Source organism: Dreissena polymorpha, chromosome 5 (assembly GCF_020536995.1).
Source record: "Dreissena polymorpha isolate Duluth1 chromosome 5, UMN_Dpol_1.0, whole genome shotgun sequence".
In the NCBI taxonomy this organism is placed as follows: Eukaryota; Metazoa; Mollusca; class Bivalvia; order Myida; family Dreissenidae; genus Dreissena; species Dreissena polymorpha.
Genome location: NC_068359.1, coordinates 45,016,533 through 45,040,087, shown reverse-complemented (window position 1 = coordinate 45,040,087; position 23,555 = coordinate 45,016,533). Strand labels below are relative to the sequence as shown.

The 23,555-nt window shown below is 36.1% G+C and overlaps 1 protein-coding gene and 1 long non-coding RNA gene across 7 annotated transcripts in view; both read left to right on the top strand.

The window, feature by feature from the left end:
* LOC127880500 (pleckstrin homology domain-containing family G member 7-like) overlaps positions 1 to 23,555 on the top strand; it is a 335,878-nt gene that overhangs the window by 289,802 nt on the left and 22,521 nt on the right. For 5 of the 6 annotated variants that reach the window (XM_052427796.1, XM_052427801.1, XM_052427800.1 and 2 more), the window contains 5 exons: positions 8 to 168; positions 6,688 to 6,728; positions 9,330 to 9,425; positions 18,991 to 19,152; positions 19,681 to 19,776. In XM_052427796.1, coding sequence (XP_052283756.1) covers positions 8 to 168; positions 6,688 to 6,728; positions 9,330 to 9,425; positions 18,991 to 19,152; positions 19,681 to 19,776 — 556 coding nt within the window. The remainder of the gene's footprint in view (positions 1 to 7; positions 169 to 6,687; positions 6,729 to 9,329; positions 9,426 to 18,990; positions 19,153 to 19,680; positions 19,777 to 23,555) is intronic. The other variant, XM_052427798.1, reaches the window with a different exon arrangement.
* Positions 3,183 to 5,000, top strand: LOC127880539 (uncharacterized). Its single transcript, XR_008049566.1, has 3 exons — positions 3,183 to 3,662; positions 3,984 to 4,174; positions 4,511 to 5,000. It is a non-coding gene; the product is annotated as an uncharacterized LOC127880539 (long non-coding RNA).

Genomic DNA, 23,555 nt, shown 5'->3' with positions numbered 1-23,555 from the left:
TTTGCAGTAACCTAACCGGACGGATGCGTCGCAGACGGAGTTCCTTGGGTGTTCCTATGAACGTGTATCCAGGGGACCTGTTGGTTCAGGAACACCACAAGAAGCTTATCAAACGCAACACAATCTCAGACTTCTTTGCCGGCCGTAATGGTGCTATAGCTAATGATGGTTTGCAATTGTTTCATGTTGTTTCTTCTTTTTGTAAATTCTCCATCGATGTTGTTAATTTGTTAATTAATGTTGTTATGATTTTGAGATGGTATTGTTTAAATGAAGTTGTGTCAGGGTTCGGTTCATCCAAAATTGATTCAAGTGTTGAATTTAACTTCCATACAAAAAATCCCCTCCCACAGCATTAAGATCAAAATCTACCAAAACGTTATGTCAATTATGTATTTTCTTGTACCAGATTTCATTTTCTCACAGATTTGTATATGTCAAGCTCTGATACAGTTGTGCTATATGTGATTATCATGCATCATTAAAAAACAGTATAATTGGTTCATTTAATATTTTGCAATGGTCAATGCAGCTGCTAGATTGATTTTACCTTCCTTTTTATGCTCCCCGAAATATTGTCGGTGGAGCATATAGTTGCCAGTTTGTAGTTCCTTCCTTCCTTCCGTCACACTTTTGTTACAGTTTCTCATAGCACCTTCAATACTTTACCGATATCTTTCAATTATGGCATGTAGGTACCTTGCATGGACCTCTACCTTTTGATGAGGTTTGAGGTCACTGGGGTCAAGGTCAAGGTCACCGAGTATAATAATAGATGTTTCCGTCACACTTTTGTTACAGTTTCTCATAGCACATTAAATACTTTACCGATCTCTTTCATATTTGGCATATAGGTATCTTAATGGATCTCTACCTTTTGATGAGGTTTGAGGTCACTAGGGTCAAGGTCACCATGGCTAATAATAGATTTTTCCGTCACACTTTTGTTACAGTTTCTCATAGCACCTTCAATACTTTACCGATCTCTTTCATAATTCGCATGTAGGTACCTTGCATAGACCTCTACCTTTTGATGAGGTTTAAGGTCACTAGGGTCAAGGTCACCGAGGCTAATAATAGATTTTTCCGTCACACTTTTGTTACAGTTTCTCATAGCACCTTCAATACTTTACAGATCTCTTTCATATTTGGCATGTAGGTACCTTGCATGGACCTCTACCTTTTGATGAGGTTTGAGGTCACTGGGGTCAAGGTCACCTAGGCTAATAATAGATTTTTCCGTCACACTTTTGTTACAGTTTCTCATAGCACCTTCAATACTTTACAGATCTCTTTCATATTTGGCATGTAGGTACCTTGCATGGACCTCTACCTTTTGATGAGGTTTGAGGTCACTGGGGTCAAGGTCACCTAGGCTAATAATAGATTTTTCCGTCACACTTTTGTTACAGTTTCTCAAAGCACCTTTAATTCTTTACCGATCTCTTTCATATTTTGCATGTAGGTACCTTGCATGGACCTCTACCTTTTGATGAGGTTTGAGGTCACTGGGGTCAAGGTCAAGGTCAACGAGGCTGATAATAGATTTTTTTTAGGTGGTTATTAACACATAGATTGACAAAGCGCATCATTGGGGAGCACCCATCAGTTTCACTGATATTCTTGTTGTATCCTGTTTTCATTCCATCTGCCAGCCCTGTCTTTTTTTACTAGCAGGCTTCTACATACATCCCCACCAGATTATTATTTTACGCTTCCCTTCCCTATGCCAACAACCCTTACTAGCATTCTTTTGTTTTGCCCATTGTGGGTATTGTGTATTTTCAGTGATGTTGAATTTTGAACAGCCAAGACGCGATGGATTGTACACAATAAATGCAATTAAAAGATGACGATGATTGAAAAAAAGCTTTTGCGCTTTTATTACAGAGAAATAAAAACAAATTTATGATATATTTATTATGGAAATGATTGTAACTGAATAAGACTGATGCTTCAAACACTTGTTGACAGTCATTCAGTCTCGCTAATCCACTAATCATAAAAATGTACCAGATAATTGACATCCAATAATAAGAACCAGTTACTATAACCTCAAAACAACTAACTAGTTAACCCTTTCACACTTAGGAGCAAAGTGAAAACTTTCCCACTTAGGAGCAAAGTGAAAATTGCTGTGTGCAAACAGCATAAAACCAGAACACCCTTGTCAAAAAATAACCCACTTTCATACCAAAACACACTTAAACCAACATAAAACTGTGTTTTTTCTGAGTTTTTCTTAGCGGAAGTTGGTTTTTGCTAATAAAAGTGAGTTTTATGTGTGCTAAACTGTGCTTAACTGAGTTTAAAGTTGGTTATTTTAAGAAGATGTGTGTTTAAGCGAGTTTTTTTCTGTAAGAAGTCGGTTTTTTGTGTGTCAAAAGTGAGCCTTTTTATTTATGAGTTGGTTTATGTGTGTTTAAGTGTGTCTTTTTGTTTTATAAGCGAGTCTTTTACAACAGAAGTTGGTCTTTTTTTTAACAGAAGTGGGTTTAAGCGAGTTTAACTTGGTCTTTTTGTAAATAAGTTGAGAGCTGCAACGAGGCTTAAAGACTCACTTTAACACACTTTTCAACAAGTTGGTCTTTTGTTTATTAATATAACTCATCAATGAAACAATAATTCTTCAACTGGGTCTTTGTTTGATGTTTATAGCCATAAATAAAACAAGTCAATTGTAAAGGGGCTTTTTTTACAGCTTGTTTGCCATTGTCCCTATTGTACATTTGTGTGCTCCCCATAATTTTTAGGGAATATTGGATGAAAATGGCTCTTTCAGAACATCACAGGTTCACAGATGGACAACAAGTATCACTGACAAAAACTATAACAATGGTCAAGCTTAGTTTTATACATGAAAATGAAAGAGTTTGTGTTTCACTTTGAATTTTTATCTTTATGTTTGTTTTTATTATAAACAATATCTTATGATTGTTTTATGTCTTAATTTTTTATTTTTTTTAAACAATCTCATATGATTGTTTATATTTGTTTAAAACAGTATTTACTTGTTAAATCTGCATATTTAAATAATTATGGTATTGGAAACATTATTTTGGAAATAATCTATTTATTTTTGTACATAAGTTATGCAAGATTTTGATATTTGCATATGATACCATCATATCCATTTTCTTAATTTGCAATAAAATAATAAAATGCCAAACATTACCTGTGTTACATAAACTGTCAACAAAATAACAAGACAATACCTAAAAACACCCTTATTTCACACCACTAACAATAAACAGATAACAATCTGTCAGGCACTCAGAGCTAAACAGGGTACAGATTATCTAGGGGCAGATAAGGCTACTGATGGGGTTTGCCTAGAGATAAGGCTGTGTGGAATAAGATATAAGGCTTTTGATTGGCTATTGCACCGAGGAAGTTATCTTTTTGAAAACAACAACTTTTGAAAAACAAGCTGGTGTCAGCAATTGAATATTGAGCTAAATTTAATTCAGCAACATTAATATAAAGAAGTGAAAGACTTATAATGGTAGTGTAAAATGTCTTGAAATTCTGTCAGCATGAAGTATTGTGTGATGAAAACAATGTGTTTTTTACTGCAATGTGGAAATCAATAATAAGTTGGTTGGAAAGGAGGTTGAACTGCCTGTTGTTGTTTTTGGAATACTGAAGAACAGTTTTAACAGGTTTGTATTGTCATTTCTTCACCCCTTTTTTTATTTAGTTTATTGAATTAATTATGATCATTATCATATTTATGTATTGTCACTGGGAAATGTAAATAGATAAGTTATTGTATTGCAATTTAAAGGATAAACAACACATTTTGAAGCAAAAATAGATAAACTTACACATGAAAAAGTGTAAATGTTGTGTACAGTGAATAATTATGGTTGTGTTTCATGGTTATTGTCATCTAAAATTTTATTTATATCTATTTCTGGTTATTACTGAACGGATTTCTTTCCCTCATACTTAATTAGAACTTATATATTTTAATTTTGAAGGTTAAACTCTTGCCACAAGGCAAAATTGACATCCATGGGAAGATCCTTTGGAAAGAATGTGCATCATCGCCTGCCTGATGTATGGACTTTTAAACCTGGTTTTTACCCTGCACAAGCTGGCAAACTTGAGGGGATCAAGAGTGGGGAAACCTCGCCCTGTCCTTGACCAAGAAAGCTCGATTTGTTGAGAGGTAAACTATACAGGTTATTGCATTTACAATGCCACCAGACCACACAGCCAAATGAGACCACGCATCTTGGTACATATTCAAACTGCATTTTCTACCAAACCCAATTTCTTTTAATAATTGATGAAAAGTGCTAAGTCACATGTGATCAAGGGATTAAAATTTCAAAAATAAACAAACAAAAACAACAAGCAAATAACTTAAATTTATTATTATTAAAGCAACAAGATTACCATAACAGCAATATTTCATAGTTAAGTGGAACGAAAACATAACCAATCAACATGTTTGAAGAATGCCTTGCCCTTTTGAAAGTGATATGGTATTAATCCTTTGCAGATCAACTGGCATAAGAGATGCTCAAGAGGAGAAGGACACAAGCAGCATCAATGGTACATGTCACTCCAGCGCCTGCTTTCCAGGTCTCTACCAGCTGCTTTCCAGGTCCCTCCACCAACCAAGATCAGGTCTAGGTCCCTGCACTGGCTGCTTTCCAGGTCCCCTAGCGGTCAAGGTCTCTCCAGTAGCTGCTGTGCAGGTCCCAACACCGTATGCCGTCAAGGTCCCTCCATAAGCTGAAATCCAGGTTCCTCATTCCACTGCGGTTCAGGTACCTCCAACAGCTGAGATCCAGGTCTCTGCAGCAGCTGCGGTCTAAATACTCCACCCGCAGTGGTCCATTGCGGTCAACCTTTTGCTTTAAAATCTTCCATAAATGTCTATTATTGTATAATGTATTGTAAAAATAATCTGTTTGTATTAATTTGCGGTGTACTATTTTTGTCATATAAACATAATTTTCGTACACATTGTGTTTTTTTCCCTTTTAACCACATAGGGCTTATAATGAACTGTTGTAATTGCTTCACAAAAACCATTTTTTCTAGAACATATCAGTCCAAAATTATTTTTTTTCACACTGCGAAATCCCACAAAAGGCTCACAAAAAACCTACTTTCTAAAAAAAACTCACTAAAACACTGTTAAAACCCACAAAAATCAACTTACCCAAACGCACAAATTGCTTTTGTTTTTTTCACAGATAAAATACTGTTAATAACTAGGTTTAAAGCGAGTTAAAAGCATGTTTTCACTGTGAAAAAAACTAACAAAGGCGTGCTTTCAGCTCACTTTTCGCTCACTTAAAAACCGTGTTTAGCCTGCTTATAGCTCACATAAAAAACACACTTTTTACCCACTTAAAACCAACTCCACAGACAGAAGTTGGTCTAAGCATGTTTAAAAAACCTCAAAAAACCAACTTGTAGAAAATCATACTCACTTTAAACCCACTTAAGATGGTTAAAAAACCCACTATGTTGGTTTAAAGCGAGTTAAACCAAGATTTAACTCAGAAAAAACCAAGTCGGTAAGCTAAAAAACCCAGTCGGTAAGCTAAAAGCATGTCTGAAAAACCCGCTTTTAGCACAGTGCAAATACCGCAGAGTTAAACACAGATGCCTGAAAAAAACTCACTTTAAACCCACTTAAGACGGTTAAAAAAACCACTATGTTGGCTTTAAGCGAGTTAAACCAAGATTCAACTCAGATAAAACCAAGTCGGTAAGCAAAAAGTGTGTTTAAAAGACTCGCTTTTAGCTCGGTGCCAATACCGCAGGGTTAAACCCAGTTTAAAACTGGGTTATAACCGGATTTTGCTCACTTTTTTGACAAGGGCAGGCTGCGAGTAACTAGCAGTCTGTTCAGGTTTCATGCTGTTTGCTGCTCACCAGTATCTTAGGGTTGGAAATAAAGCCTTTAAAACTTGAGTCTAGTAAGAAAGGTCTTTAAGAAGGGAAACAAATGCGTCAATATACGTATCTAAGTGGTAAAGGGTATAATTGCAATGTGATGAACAGGGCCCACCTCCTGCCTCTCCCCACCTTGATTAAGTGCTGACAAATATTACAAACAAATTAGAAAATGACCAATGCAAATTCGTAAAAAAAATCTAAAGAAAGAAATCCACAAATTTTTACGCGTAAGCTTTTTGTTTGCCGAAAACCATGAAATTTCATGCCAACGATTAATGGTTTTACAGTTTCACATGGTGACCAATCTGGTATTCTTTTCTTCATGTGACAATATTGCTAGTGATAATACCCTCATTGTGGGCAGTTAATGTCGCTTCATATATGGACTAAATAACAACATGGTACATAAATGAGGCTGACAGTGTACCGCCAGGACTTGCAGTCATTTGATCGAGAATGTTGTTGATTGCTGAAGCTGACAGAATGGGAATCTTTGGCAAGTCTTGAGAATGTTTCATGAAATTGGCCTGATAGTATCATTCTGTGGAGCTTTTTATAAAAAAATTGTGAGGTCATTTATATTTATAAAAAAATTGTTAGGTCATTTATATGCAGCATTTTATTTTTTATTATTTGAATCTGTGACAACAAGTTTGAGAACTGTCACCTCAACTAAAGTTTCTTTAAATGACTTTAAATTATTTATGTAATTTTGCAATACAAGAAAATGCCATTTAATTCTCTTATATATTTTTTTTTCAGAGTCTAAGAAACATCGACAGTCATTCTCCCTTCTGAAGTTGGTACGTAAACCATGAGAATTTAAGTTTTATGTTTTGTTTTATTCCCGTTTAAAAAAATGTCTCTATCGTGGGAAAAGCAGGGTAAAACTTGTGCAACATGAATGGATTTTCAAAACACTTGAAACAGGGCTATAGATAACATTAGCGTATTTGCGTTATGACGCAATTAAAATAACCAAAAACGTAATTAAATTCAAAATAAAGCGTAACAAAACGCAAATACAACTTTTATAATTTAACTCCTGTAAAAATCCTTGCGTCACGAAACGCAATTCTTACAAACACCCGGCATATATTTTAGACTGGTTATTTTGCATCCAAAAATGTACCAGATAGTTTATATGCCATCCTATGAAGAAAAGAAGGCAGTCTTTCCAGTGGTTATTAATCTTTGGGATATTATTGTAATTATTCGTAGACCTGTCCGATTTCTTAACTTTCATTTTCAAGGTATTCAACTCAAAATGACCTGAAAATGGGGTACATCACTTTTAACAGCTATACACTACGTCTTGCGCAATTTGTGCCATCCATCTCACTCCCACCTTGGACAATTTTTCGTGAGCGTGGAAAATCATCGTGATCTGAAGGTTTCTCCATCATGATAGATCGCGTCGACAGTGGCTGAATACCGCGGGCGTAATCGGGAAATCGATCTCACGGTGGACCACCATGCTATATATCGAAATATACATGTTCATTCACATTTACCTGTATTTCACAGTGAACCACCGCGGCCACAGTGGTCCATCGCGATCATGGTGGTCCACCATGAAATCAATTTCCCGATAACGCAGAGACTGACACTGCAATTCGCCACGGCGAAATCACCGTGTTCAACGGTGTATCGTGGTGAGATAGTAATTGTCCACTCTGGGCTGAATCACGGTGATGCGATGCGGATGGCAGAAATCGCGCAAGACGTAGTGTAGCTTCATCAATTGTGCAGCGATTTTCACGAACTCGGTCTTATTTAACGCAAAAATGAACGAACTTTGATCAGAAATTCAGTAATTGTTTGTTGTCATGTACAGGTACCTTTTTGAATTCCATTTGTATAAATAATGTAGTAACCTTAGTAGATTTGTATTATATTATATATGTCATTCCTTAAATTACCCAATTGAGTTTTAAAAAAATGGGGGTGACAAATTTTGCTTAAACTCTATTGAATTTACAAAAAACCTATTGTTGTCAAAAACAGGGGGTGATTACCCAATATACCCCAAAAGTTATCTATAGCCCTGGCCTGCTCGAAATGATAAAGATGTTGCGACAGAACGTTACTGGGAGACAGAATGTCTTGCCTTAGAACCAGGTCCTTAGGTTAAGGTTACAAGTCAAGGTTAAGCACTTGGTTATGGTACAAAAAAAATTCCATTAATTCATTTTGAAATAACTTAGCAGAAGTAATCGCAACTAAGTTACAGAGTGTAGCATTAAAAACCAGGCTACTAAATAGTCCAAGGTTAAGCTCATTATTTAAGGTCAAAGGTCAATTCTAAGAAATTGACCTCATACCATTTGTGTGTAACATGACATTTTTTAACACAGATGGATTTTTTTACAAGCCCCCTAGCCTTCGGTTAACCAAACTGGCTTGAACTGCACAATTGTGATAGCATTAGTAACAAACTAAGAAAAAACAGTTATAAGTTGAATGCTTGCGGCTTGGTTCAGATGATAGTATCATCCAAGTCAAAACAGAATCTGTTTAAATTCACGCAAGATGAATGCACAAATAACAGCTTGTGACAGGAGATTTTGTGGAGCTTCAGACAATATATGTGATCATAATCTCCATTTGGTAAGAGTTCAGACTGTTGTTGAGCATATAATATAATAGGTCCTATGTCTTAACAGCATTTGTCTAAAATTTTGTTCTGAAACACTGCGAACAAAAACAGTTGTTTTATATTAAAGCAATTAAGTCTATTTTGCATTCAGTGGTGACAGAGTTTACAAGAAGATAACAATTATTTAAGTGACTAATGGTAACAACATTATAAATACATGTTGTTTACAGTTTTATACTTGTTTCAAAAAGGATGTTATTCGAGAGACGAACTTGACTTCAGATGATGTAATTGGATATCTTTAATTACCCTCTAAATTGCTTTCCAAAAAATGTGAATTCTGATTTATTGATTATGTCTTAACCACTAGCTTGTTATCTAGTTTCCACAAGTTACTAATTCAATCTAATGAGTGATCTATGTTGCTGCCACTTGTAATTAAGAGATTCCCAGGAGATTAACTATGTTTTTACCACAACAAACTAACTTGTTGCCACAAGTTATTGTGTTCCCAATGACTCATTTTTGTTGGAGTCTAAACCAATTTTATTTAGCTCGATTGCAAAGAAAGCCTTAGGCTTATTTGCAATGCTTTCGAGTCCGTTTTCTGGGACGAGGACCGCTACTTGGTGTCTATGGGGGAGATCTAAAGAACGCTCCCACAGCAGGGATAGAACCTCCGTGACCTCCCGGTTGCTACGCGGACACCATATCCATTAAGCCTAGGCGGCCTCGAATTATTAAGTTGTATGAACATGATACTAATTTCTTTTTCTTAGTATCAAGTTTGAGTATGGTTTTTCAGATGAAAACCAGAAGTAAGGAGTCGCTGCATCTCTGTGATGTTCTTAAGGAGCTCAAACCTTCGGAATTTAAGGACAATTACCTGGCAGCATACAAGGTAATGATGAACATGTGTACTGAATGATCTCCCTTGTTTGCAACACCACTATCCATTAACTGTGACCTTCAAGTTGCGCACTAATCTATATTGTAAGACTGGAATACTTTTGTTATTGGTATGCATTCTAATTTATTTACATTAAAATATGACTTTAGACTTTATTTTCACTCAACAATAGCAAGAATAGTCTTTGATATATGTTTGACTTTTTGTATGATATATCTTTGCCATTTTAAATAAACCATGTTAATCCATGAATGTAAGTCAGTTTTTAACCAGATTTTCTGAAGAAAAAAACTAGTTATTAGATTGGCAATGTCGGTGGGCGGGCGGGTGGCAGGGCAGGCTGGCGGGCGGGCGGAACAAGCTTGTCCGGGCCATAACTTTGTCGTTCAATGTGAGATATTAAAATCATTTGGCACATTTGTGCACCATCATAAGACGGTGTGTCGCGCGAAAGAATTACTTCAATATCTCCAAGGTCAAGGTAACACTTTGAGTTCAAATGTCAAAAATGGCCATAAATGAGCTTGTCTGGGCCATAACTATGTCATTCACTGTGGGATTTTAAAATCATTTGGCACATTGCTTCACCATCATTGGATGGTGTGTCGCACGAAAGTATCAGTATCTCCAAGGTCAAGGTCGCCACAACTAAAAATAGATTGATTTTGAAACAAGGGGGGTAACTTTGAACAATCAGTAACAATGCACATTTTGAGTCGGTCTCCCTTTATCAGACTTTTTTTTCAAATTGAAATCAAGGTCCCCATGAGTAAAAATATATTGAATCTTACACAAGGTGGGTAATAAGGCACATTTTGAATTTTCTCCCTTTATCAGACTTTTTTTTCCGATTAAAACCTGGTTTTGTGACAATTTTGTCCCTTGTTTTACTGTTGAAATTCGACAATTAATAGCTTATTATTATGCTCCCCTTCGAAGAAGAGGGGGTATATTGTTTTGCACATGTCAGTCGGTCCATCCACCAGATGGTTTCCGGATGATAACTCAAGAACACTTAGGCCTAGGATCATGAAACTTCATAGGTACTTTGATCATGACTGGAAGATGACCCCTATTGATTTTCAGGTCACTAGGTCAAAGGTCAAGGTCACAGTGACTCGAAACAGTAAAATGGTTTCCGGATGACAACTCAAGAATGCTTATGCCTAGAATCATGAAACTTCATAGGTACATTTATAATGACTGGCAGATGACCCCTATTGATTTTCAGGTCACTAGGTCAAAGGTCAAAGTCACAGTGACTCGAAATAGTAAAATGGTTTCCGGATGATAACTCAAGAATGCTTACGCCTAGGATCATGAAACTTCATAGGAACATTGGTCATGACTGGCAGATGACCCCTACAGATTTTCAGGTCACTAGGTCAAAGGTCAAGGTTACAGTGACTCAAAATAGTAAAATGGTTTCCGCATGATAATTCAAAAATGCTTAGGCCTAGGATCATGAAACTTCATAGGTACATTGATCATGACTGGCAGATGACCTCTATTGATTTTCAGGTCACTAGGTCAAAGGTCAAGGTCACAGTGACAAAAACGTATTGACACAATGGCTGCCACTAGGGCTGCAACGAATCAAAAAAATGTGTTCGGATCCGAATCCAAATAAAGTTTCTTCGGATTTTTTCGGATCCGGATCCATCAGATAAGAGAAAATTAGAAATCATGTCTAAATTAACGAAATCAATGTTTTGGAAGTATAATTTGACTAAAAAACATTAAACATTTATTAACAAAAAACATAACTTATTTCTCATTTATTGTAGCAATGTCAGAATAAAACAAAACCTCAACACTTATTCACTTAATAGTTTGCTCGTTAGCATACACTTTTCACTGTTTATACAGTTTGATGTTTGTTTTCACAAAAATTAACAAATCAACATTGTCCCGGTCCAGGCAAGCCTTATTGGCACTGACGAGGTCTCCTGCTGTGTAGAAGTTTCTCTCACTGGGAATTGAGTTCCTTGCATCACAAGATAGCATTTAAACTTAGTATATGACAACAGATGCTTTCAAGACAATACATGATGCAGGAACACAATTTGACAGGTCGCGAAATTATGCAAAATTTACTTGAATAACATTCCAGCCACACTGGATCCACTACCGTTGTTTTTAATACAACTCAGAAAGACAATAAGGATTGAAAAGTTACTTATTGCCATTAGGAATTGCATTTGTAATGTGTAAATCCTTCATGATTTTGAATTAGTTTTGCTTTCGTTGATCATTATGGTATGTCCAATGACACTCTTAGACAATAAAAGCCAAAGGATCTCGAATGATCTGCTTTTTGACTGTCACACACACGTCAATAAATATCGACTATTATACGTATCTTTTATCTTTTAAACAGAACCAGTCTGTATAAAAACAATACTCGAAAACAGCGCTAGGTTACATACAACTATGAAAATAAACATTCGGAACCGAAATTTCCAGGGATGGATCCGTACCCGCGAATCTTAAGTTGGATCCGATATCATCGGATATTTCGGGTACCCGTTGCAGCCCTAGCTGCCACTACAAATGACAGCCCATATGGGGGGCATGCATGTTTTACAAACAGCCCTTGTTTTATGCTTTTCTGTCAGTTTATAGAGAATATCACTGAATTAAAACTCATAATTCACTGTTTCAGACAGTGGAAATAAGCAGTGAAAATTATTGATAATTTTCACTGGTATACTGCGAAATGATATCACTTTCATGACTTTACAATGTCATTATTTCAGCAAAAATACAAAAATAATCATTTGTAAGCATAAAATAAAAAGAACATTTGTTGGATTTGGTTGAAAATCGATTTTAATTCACTGGTGATCATAGAAAAAGTTTATTTTCTATGATCACTCGTGAATTAAAATCGATATTCCAACAAATCCAACATTATAATATTCTCTATATTGTGCATATCTATTAAGGATGACTTAATCATCGGGTAACATTAGCAAGTATGCAATTATACCAGTAATGGGGGCTATATAGGAGTCACTTTGTCGGTCTGTCTGTCTGTCTGGAAATTTCATCCGATCTTCACCAAACTTGGTCACAAGTTGTATCTAGATGATGTCTAGGTCAAGTTTGAATATGGGTCATGCCAGGTCAAAAACTAGGTCACAGGGTCACTTAGTGTGTTTTAAACTGAAAGTTTTCCGGACCATTACTACGTCATTTATCATTAGATTTAAAATGACTTGGTACCGTAAAAATGCAGTCATAAGTCGAGATTTTTTTCCTCAAAAATTTGATTAAATTTACAGTCTCGACTTATGAGGTCGTCCATGAAAAATAATGATGACATTCTACTAAGATCGATCCCCGCAGAAATGGTTAAAGTTGTTGTTGTTGTTGTATAAACTTGTTGAAATACGCCACACCAAATTTCCTCTTTTAACTGATACTTACCAATTAATATTACCACAGTTTGGCGCAACATTTCCCTCGTTTTTATTTTCATAATTTAATCCAAAGTTTTCATGAAGAAAGGTGTTTTTTTTTACAACTGAACGTGTAAACAAAAGATCGAGTTATTTTTAAAGTAGAGCGAGAATTGGCAACCTGTGTGAATTGACAGTTTGACGTCAGCAAAGGAAAGCCGCTTCCTGTCAAGAAGCCATAAAGCATCAGCCTTCTCGCCGATAAAATAAAATTTCTGTAATTTGTGAAGCGACATGTTTAACCAATTGCGAGTTTTTTATTCACTGGCAATCGTCTAATTATGTTTGAGCACGTGCATAGCTCCGCCTTTGAAACTGTTATGTAGAACAAAGGTGGAGTTAGCGGTCTATTGGTTATGTCGATCATTGTCATAAAAACGTGTTTACCAAGGAACTAAGCAATTGTTTTGATAGTCAGATTAAAAGTACAAAGATTTGATTACAGTGATCACAGTGTGTCATCAGATTAAACGTTTTGTTGATTATTACTAGCGTGGACAATTTAGTGCAAACTATATAATAATAATTTATTAATTTGACTAACACATTTGATTTGTGAAAATGCCTCGAAAACGCCAACGCCATGCGTATGACAATACGTTTAAAATACGCATGATAGAATTTGCAGAGCAATCAATTAATAATAGTGCTGCTGAAGGAGAGTTTGGTGTTTCGTATGTCGTTGATGTGTAAATTACGATGTACATGTATATAAGTTCTGGTTTCCTATGTTGTTTTTTTGTTTTTATGTGGTTCATTATGATTTGCTTGTCTATATTTCCATATATTATTTTTGATTTCCTAAATATATATCGATTCGTATTGATTATATTAAACAAAGTACATAATACACGTGTCCGCTATGTCTACGTCGCACAGTGCTATATTGACGTCATGGTCTATGTATAGAATAAAAACTTCCCGTTCATTTAAAATTGCGTCTGTTTATGAAATTCGTGCACGGACAATTTCTGACACGACTTATGACTTGGACATATTCAAAATCTCTGATTTTCGTATCATTTTTTACCCCCCCCCTCGACTTATGAGCGGGTAGACTTATGACTGCATTTTTACGGTACATTTGTTCACCATCATGGGACGGTTTGTCGTGTGAAAAAAGTATGTTGATATCTCCAATGTGAAGGTCACACTTGGAGTTAAAAGGTCAAATGCTTGTCGGATCCATAACTTTGTCATTTATGGTGAGATTTTAAAATTATTTGGAAAATATGTTCCCCATCATTGGACGGTGTGTCGTGCAAAAGAATTACATCGATATCTCCAAGGTCAAGGTCACACTTTGAGTTCAAAGATCATAAATTAGCTTGTCCGGGCCATAACTATGTCATTCATTTTAAGATTTTAAAATCATTTGGCACATTTGTTCACCATCATTGGACGGTGTGTTGCGCAAAAGAATTACGTAGATATCTTCAAGGTCAAGGTCACACTTTAAGTTCAAAGGTCAAAAATGGCCATAAATAAGCTTCTCTGGGCCATAACTATGTTGTTCATTATGAGAAGTTAAAATCATTTGGCACATTTGTTCACCATCATTGGCCGGTGTGTCGCGCGGAAGAATTATGTCCATATCTCCAAGGTCAAGGTCACTCTTTGAGTTTAAAGGTAAAAAATGGCCATGAATGAGCTTGTCCGGGCCAAAACTATGTCGTTCATTATGAGATTTAGAAATCATTTGGCACATGTAATCACCATCATTGGACGGTGTGTCGCGTGGAAGAATTACGTCGATATCTGCAAGGTAAAAGATCAAACTTTGCGTTTAAAGGTCAAAATGGCCATTAATGAGCTTGTCCAGGCCATAACTATGTTGTTCATTGTGAGATTTTAAAATCATTTGGCAAATTTGTTCACCATCATTGGACAGTGTGTCGCACGAAAGAATTATGTCGATATCTCCAAGGACAAGGTAACATTTTGAGTTCAAAGGTCAAAAATGGCCATAAATGAGCTTGTCCGGGCGATAACTATGTCGTTTATTGTGAGATTTTAAAATCATTTGGCACATTTGTTCACCATCATGGGACGGTGTGTCGCGCGAAAGAATTACGTCGATATTTCCAAGGCCAAGGTCACACTTTTAGTTAAAATGTAAAAAATGGCAATAAATGATCTTTTCTTGACCTTAACTATGTCATTCATTGTGAGATTTTAAAATAACTTTGTACATTAATTATGCCCCCCTTCAAAGAAGAGGGGGTATATTGCTTTGCTCATGTCGGTCGGTCAGTCCGTCCACCAGGTGGTTGTCATAAGATAACTCAAGAACGCTTGGGCCTAGGATCATGAAACTTCATAGGTACATTGATCATGACTCGCAGATGACCCCTATTGATTTTGAGGTCACTAGGTCAAAGGTCACGGTCACGGTGACTCGAAATAGTAAAATGGTTTTTGAATGATAACTCAAGAATGCATACACGGCCAACAGGGCACACTCTGAACAATATTACTTAAGCAACTGGTCTGTAATCCTAAATCTATAATTATCAGTCCAATGAAACATCATCCTTTTAGTAGAATACAGTGGATCAGTAAATTTTTTTATCAGAATATGAGATTTTTTGTATATTTTGTATATTAAATATTGTGTTAATGTTTAATTTTGTTGATTAATATAAATATAAGCAGGACAGGGGAGGTAATACACTATTATATCTTTTTTATATACAGGGGAAACAAATGCAATAAGTTTAAATTTATTGTTACAGCATTTGCCTCCCTTGTAATATATTTAAATTTTACCAAATGTAAGGCTAACTGCATTTTTGTAATGCATACTACTACTACTACTACTGCTGCTGCTGCTGCTGCTGCTGCTGCAGCTGCTGCTGCTGCTGCTGCTTCTACTACTACTACTACTACTTCTACTACTACTACTACTACTACTACTACTACTACTACTACCACTACCACTACCACTACCACCACTACCACCACCACCACCACCACCACCGTTCACAGTGACAAAAAATGTATTCACACAATGGCTGCTACTACAACTTATATCCCATATAGGGGGGCATGCATGTTTTACAAACAGCCCTTGTTTTGTTCACAGTCATTGCACGGCGTGTCATGTGGAAGAATTCAAGAGTTCAAAGGTCAAAATTGCTATAAATGATAATGGCATAATAATTCTTAAAAATTGCCATAAATTAGATTCTCTTATTTTGTGAAGACAGCATGCAAAATAGTCTGTGTCAATGCGGCACGTGGGGTATACGTCATGTCTGTGACAAAGCTCTATTTTTTTTTTTTTATTGAACATATGTCGTAGAAAAAATTGCTGCAAAAAAGCAGTAATGTAATAAGTTTCCTTTTCAACAGGCCTATTACATCAGGGAAAATAGTGATATATTTTCATTGGGAATTTATTGACTGTAGGTATTAATTGGCATCAACAATGGTATTTGTATGGTTCATTAATCAAGATGCAGCGCATGTCACAACCGTGAATTATAAGCCAGTCTGTATTATGTATTACCCTGCATTGCATCTGTCTGCTACCATATTACTGCAGTAATAGGTGCTGTTGTGTTTTGATGAGGCATTAATTAACATGCAGGGCATGTCACAACGGTGGATTGTAAGACAGGCTGTATTATGTATTACCCTGCATGTCATCTGTCTGCTACCTAATTACTGCAGTAATATGTGCTGTTATGTTTTGATGTTTTCTTGGCTCATGGAAGATGATGTTTTGCGCAGAAGAATCATTGAATGTAAACGAATTGTCTGTACATTTTACAGGGTAACAAATATCTGTCTTCACTAGACACAGGCTGATGCTTAACCCGTTACCACTTAGATACATATGTTGACGCATTTGTAGTCACTTAGAACGTTTCAATCAATTAATTACCTTTCCTACTAGCTTCAAGTATTAAAGGCTTCATTCGCATCCCTTACATACTGATTAGCAGCAAACAGCATTAAACCTGAACAGACTGCGAGTTACTCGCAGGCTGTTCTGGTTTTATGCTGTTTGCACATAGCCATTTTCACTTTGCTTCTGAATCAAGGCTTGACACTAACTTTTTTTACCTACTGACCCAAAGGACCACCAGCTTTCAGAAATTACTGGTCCTCCAAGATTTCAAGTGGTCCGATAATTTCTCTGTTATTTTACCTAAATTTCAACTTTCTTTCTGGACTATCCACAATGTATTGTGCATTTATAAAAAGAAAACTATACTATCTAGATCTACTAAACTATTTCAATATCCCTTTCATATTTTCGCTGTACTTCAAGCTTCTCTTCATTAGTTTTAGGTTTTTTAGGCGTAGGTTCAACCACCCCCGGAATGAAATTTCACATCGCGAAAACTTGTAATCTTGAAAATACGCACGTTCACTCTCCCGCAATATCAAAACATTATTAAGCGCCCTCCAGTATAAATTCTTACGGTAAACAAAGTATATTCTGATGGTATTAAGATCGATAAAATGCTATTTATTGCTGCTTTTTCAAAATAATAAATACCATTTTGTTCATTTCTCGATCCGAACGATTAGAATTTTATGTTAATTTGTGTATCAATCACAGCGAAGTCTGGAGACATTTTTGGGAGACATTTGCGAATCACAAATCGATTTTTTGATGTGACAACAGGTTTTTGTCATCTGGGCATCTAGAACATTTGAAATTTCCAATATGTTGCTATTTATATCCCGGTCTCGAGTCGGCCCATAAAATAATTATGAAATTATCGGTTATTATGAACATATAAAGTTGTTTTATTGATGTAAATGGCTTTCTACCAGTATTTCACAATAAGCTGGCCAGGATTTTTAACTGGTCCGACGGATCAACCCAATTTCTAGTTTCAATGGTCCTCCCTATTTTTTACTGACCCCGGGTCAACAGACCACCGTTAGTGTCGAGCCCTGTGAATGGGAAAGGGTTAAGTCCACTGTGGAGATATCTGTAATCTGGATATCAATTAGTTTCTCTGAATATAAAATATGAGCTATGATATTTGAAAACAGGCTTAATGCATTAATGTTAAGGTACAAACAGGCTATTTAAGGATCACACTTTTCACCTAGGTTAAGGTACAAACAGGCTATTTAAGGATCACACTTTTCACCTAGGTTAAGGTACAAACAGGCTATTTAAGGATCACACTTTTCACCTAGGTTAATTTTTATTTAGAATAGACTTCCTTTAAATGAAACATTCCGTCAAAGCAGAAAGTGTCCTCCCTTACAAGACTTGCTTAAGATGAAACATTCCGTCAAAGCAGAAAGTGTCCTCCCTTACAAGACTTGCTTTAGATGAAACATTCCGTCAAAGCAGAAAGTGTCCTCCCTTACAAGACTTGCTTTAGATGAAACATTCCGTCAAAGCAGAAAGTGTCCTCCCTTACAAGACTTGCTTTAGATGAAACATTCCGTCAAAGCAGAAAGAGTCCTCCCTTACTAGCCTGTGGGGACTAAGTAGTGTTTCATGTAAATAAGATTATAGTGCCTAATGCATTGTTGTATTGGACATAATTGATAGAAACATTTAATGTGGACAACATGCATCAGAATACATGTTTAGACAGTATGATGTATAAATATACATCATATAAATTCACATACCAGTATCAATAGTTCAAAAAGTGAACATATACAAGGTACACCTAGTATGTTAATCAGTATAAAAGTGCTGTTTGTAGCATTGTCATAGCACAGTCTCAAAATTTGAAAATGATTGAAAATATTAGCATAACATATATTCTAATATCCGTTTCCAGATTAGCATAACAAATTGCAAATATCCCTGTTATCCCTTTTGATATCCCTTTTATCTGATTTCAGAATGTTCACTCAGTCTGGACAGACCATATTGCAAGTAAAGATAAGCAGATATCAGCCATTGCTTTTGATATCACTTTTATAAATTTTCAGAATGTTCACTGAACAGACCTTATTGCAAGTACTGATGAGCAGACATCAGCCATTGCTTTTGATATCACTTTTGTCTAATTTCAGAATGTTCACTGGACAGACCTTATTGTAAGCACAGATAAGCTGAGACATCAGACATCCCTTTTGATATCACTTTTGTCCTATTTTAGAATGTACATTGGACAGACCTGATAGCGAGTACAGATAAGCAGACGTCAGTGACGGAGTGCCTCAACATTTCTGAGACTGAACGCAAGCGGAGAGAGTCCGTGTGGGAGCTGTTTAAGAGCGAATGTGTCTTTCTTATCGATCATTTGATGGTTCTCAAACATGTGAGTATGCCTACTTTATAGAAACATTGTCACATACAGTAGATTAACATGTATTATGCTCAGATTTTATACCTCCAAATTTTCAAGTGGATTATCATTTGATTGTGCAATAGTAAAATGGTCGCCATGTTTGGTCCGATTTGCTATTTTTAAGGCTTGAAATATCTTTTTCTCTATTTTTCACTAAAAGAAACTTTTTACATTCATATATAGTGTTGTTGTTTGGACTTCAGAGTTTATTGTTAAGTACAGTTACTATTTTTTTTACCTTTTTGTTTGTCAAAAAAGTTGCTAATTGTTGCAATTGCACATTTAAAAAAAGAGAGGTTATTATGGATTAATTAATATAATATCATAAGTTATCCTTTCTAAAAATCAATACCAATTGTGCTTAAATTTTGTGAAAGTTTATTTGCATATTTCTTTTAAGAAAACAACTTTTTTTTAAATATATATAAAAAGAACGCATGTAAATGCGGGAAAGAAAAATACTTAATTGTAGCCTATCCTCTTTCCTTTTGTTTCCAGTGTTTTCTTGAGCCTCTGAAGAAGGTGCAGGTGGAAGGGTTCCTCATGTACACAGAGCCTTCTGAGATCTTCAGTAACCTTGATGAACTCTGCTATGTAAGCCCACCTTCACCACCCCCATTTTCTAGAATTTCAAATAATGTAAAGACTTAGACCCTAGAAAATTACTTTAAGTACTTCATTATTTCTTTTGTCACTGTGGAATTGTTCTAAATGAATAATGATGAAATAAGTATTTATAAGTTTTTAAAAACGGGACGTATTATAGTTTCACCCTTGGCGGGCAGCGGGCGGGCGGCGGGCGGGCAGCGTCCATAGCAGTGTCCGCTCTCTAATTCAAATAGTTTTCATCTGATCTTCACCAAACTTGATCAGAAGTTGTGTCTTGACAATATCTAGGTCAAGTTAGAATATCGGTCATGCTGGGTCAAAAACTAGGTCACGGGGTCACTTAGTGCATTTCAAGCATTAAGCATGGTGTCGGCTCTCTAATTGAAGTAGTTTTCACCCGATCTTCACCAATCTTGGTCAGAAGTTGTTTCTAGATGATATGTAGGTCAAGTTCAAATATGGGTCATGCCGGGTCAAAAATTAGGTCACGAGGTTACTTAGTGCATTTCAAGCATTTAGCATGGTGTCCGCTCTCTAATTGAAGTAGTTTTCATCCAATCTTCACCTAATTTGGTCAGAAGTTGTGTCTGGAAGATATGTAGGTCAAGTTCGAATATGAGTCATGCCGGGTCAAAAACGAGGTCACGAGATTACTTAGTGCATTTCAAGCATTAAGCATGGTGTCCGCTCTCTAATTGAAGTAGTTTTCATCCGATCTTCACCTAATTTGGTCAGAAGTTGTGTCTAGATGATATGTAGGTCAAGTTCAAATATGGATCATGCAGGGTCAAAAACGAGGTCATGATGTCACTTAGTGCATTTCAAGCATTAAGCATGGTGTCCGCTCTCTAATTGAAGTAGTTTTCATCCGATCTTCACCTAATTTGGTCAGAAGTTGTGTCTAGATGATATGTAGGTCAAATTCAAATATGGGTCTTGCCAGGTCAAGAACGAGGTCATGATGTCACTTAGTGCATTTCAAGCATATAGCATGGTGTCCGCTCTCTAATTGAAGTAGTTTTCATCTGATCTTCACCGCATTTAGTCAGATGTTACATCTGAATGATATCTAGGTCAAGTTCAAATATGGGTCATGCCGGGTCAATAACTAGGTCTTGAGGTCACTTAGTGCATTTCAAGCATTGATCATGGTGTCCAAAACCTTCGAACGGGCGTATCTTGTGACAGTTTGGCACTCTTGTTTATTTATTTGACAGAAAATTAAACACTGAAGAACTTTAAAATAAACTTCCTATTCTTAATTCTTAGGTCTATGAATTGATTGATTAATATATTCAGGCCATTTTTGGAGAAAACTCTATAATACTCCACACACTGATGACTTTTTCTTCTTGAACTGTTAGGTATGGTGTGACATTTAATGCTCATTAAACGCAGTGGTAATAGCAATGTATTTTTTCTGCATTTAAAAGCGCATTAATTAAACTTAAAAATACAGAAAAAATCAATTTTAATTGAACAAGGTGTATAAGATGACCTATATTGAAATTGGGATCACTAGGTCAAAGGTCAAAGTCACTGTCACAATATGTGTGAAAATTGTTCCCATGAATAACTCGTCAACGAATTGACCGATTGGCTTGATAATTCACATATTCATCGGTCTTGAACAGGAGATGACCCCTATTGAAATTGGAGTCACTAATTTAAATGTCAAGGTCACTGTCACAATAAGTGGGAAAATGGTTTCCGATCAAAAATTCGTGAAGGAATTTACTTATTGGCTTGATACTTCCCATGTGCATTGGCCTTGGACAGTAGATGACCCATATTGAAATTGGGATCACTAGGTTTAAGGTCAAGGTCACTGTCACAATATGTGAGAAAATTGTTAACAATCAATAACTCGTCAACGAATTGACGGATTGGCATGATAGGTCACATGTGCACTGACCTTGGACAGAAGATGACCCCTATGGAAAAGGGGTCACTAGGTCAAAGGTCAATGTCGCCGTCACAATTAGTGTGATAATTGTTTTATATCAATAATTCATCAACGAATTGACCAAATGGTTTGATACTTCACATGTGCATTCGCTTTGGACAGTCGATGACCTCTATTGAATTTGGGGTCACTAGTTCAAAGGTCAAAATCACTGTGACATTAAGTGTTAAATTGGTTTCTTTTCGATATGTCATCAAAGAATTGAGTGATGGATGTCAAGGCCCTGTTTTGGGGACATCTGTCTCCGACTTTGTTGCTCTTGTTCAAAATAATGGTCTTGATTTATTGTGTTTTTTTTAACATACCGTGCTTAATCTGAAATATATATTGGGAGAAACAATAATGCCTGCTAAAGTGGGAATTAAGTTTTTTTAAAGCAAGCATGTTCACTCTTTTTATTCCCCTGGATGGAATGATTGGGGACATATTGTTTTTGGCCTGTCTGTCTGTCTGTCTGTCTGTCATTCCGTCATTCTGTCCCAAAACTTTAACCTTACAGTTAATTTTTGCAATAACTTTTGAAATATTGAACATAGCAACTTGATATTTGGCATGCATGTGTATCTCATAGAGCTGCTCATTTTGAGTGGTGAAAGGTCAAGGTCATCCTTCAAGGTCAAAGGTCAAAAAAAAAAGCGGCGCATTAGGGGGCATTGTGTTTCTGACAAACACATCTCTTGTTTATTAAAGTAACAGTGTTTTAATGGTTTGATTTTTTTTACGTAATCTTTATCTTCTTGCTTGAGTCTGCAAACCCAGATTAACAAGACTATTGCTTAGCAATATATGTCCCCTACCGGCTCCACCTTGTCAGAATTTTTATTTTTTTGAATATATTTGTTGCCATAGCAACCAGAATTTTTGACGTAGGAAGAAAATGAAAGGATGTGCATAATGTCCATATTGCCATCTATCCATGTTTCAAGTTTCATGAAAAAATATGAAGAATTTTTAAAGTTATCACAGGATCCAGAAAAGTGTGACGGACTGACGGACTGGCAGACTGACAGACACACAGAGCACAAACAATAAGCACTGTACATGTACTAAATAAGTGCTATAATATCTGTACCAAAGCTGTACTATCTAACTGAGAGCAAGTCTTTGTCCTTTCTTAGGATCTACAGTAGAATTGCAATAACTGGAGCTGGCGATTTCTCGAAAACTGGCGATTACTCGAGCATTAAAGGAAGTCCCTAGCATTTTCCTTTAATTTCTATATAAAAATACCCGCAATAACTCAAACATGCGATTTTCGATAACTGGAGGATGTGTGCCGGTTCCTGTTTTGTCTGTATGTTGAATTAATTAAACGAATTTACAATCATCCTTGTTGTTTTGTTTATTATACTGTAACCTTAAGCGATTTTTACAAAGCCTGTTTTTCTCAAGCACCGTCTTACATGTAAATAAAACGTTTTTGGTCAGAAATTGAGCATCATCAAATGAGACAGTGAAAACAAATACTACCATGTATAACTCGAAACCTGCAATTACTCGAGCATCGAGGTCAGTCCCGTGCTTCCTCGAGTTATCGCAGTTTTACTGTATTTGGATCTTGGATTGCATATTAAGATCTAATAACGTCCACAAAGAAGGCGTAATTGAGATAATGGACTCCACAAAATCTGTTGCTCATTGTAGAGTGTATTAGTCCATTTGCAAATGGCACTTCTGTCAAATCTGATGAGTTACTTGGACAATTGTCCTTATTAAACAAGCCATTTCCCATTTGAGGCAGCATCTGTCTTCATAAGGACTTGTTACCGCTTTTGCTGAGACACTGTGGTCATTAGAT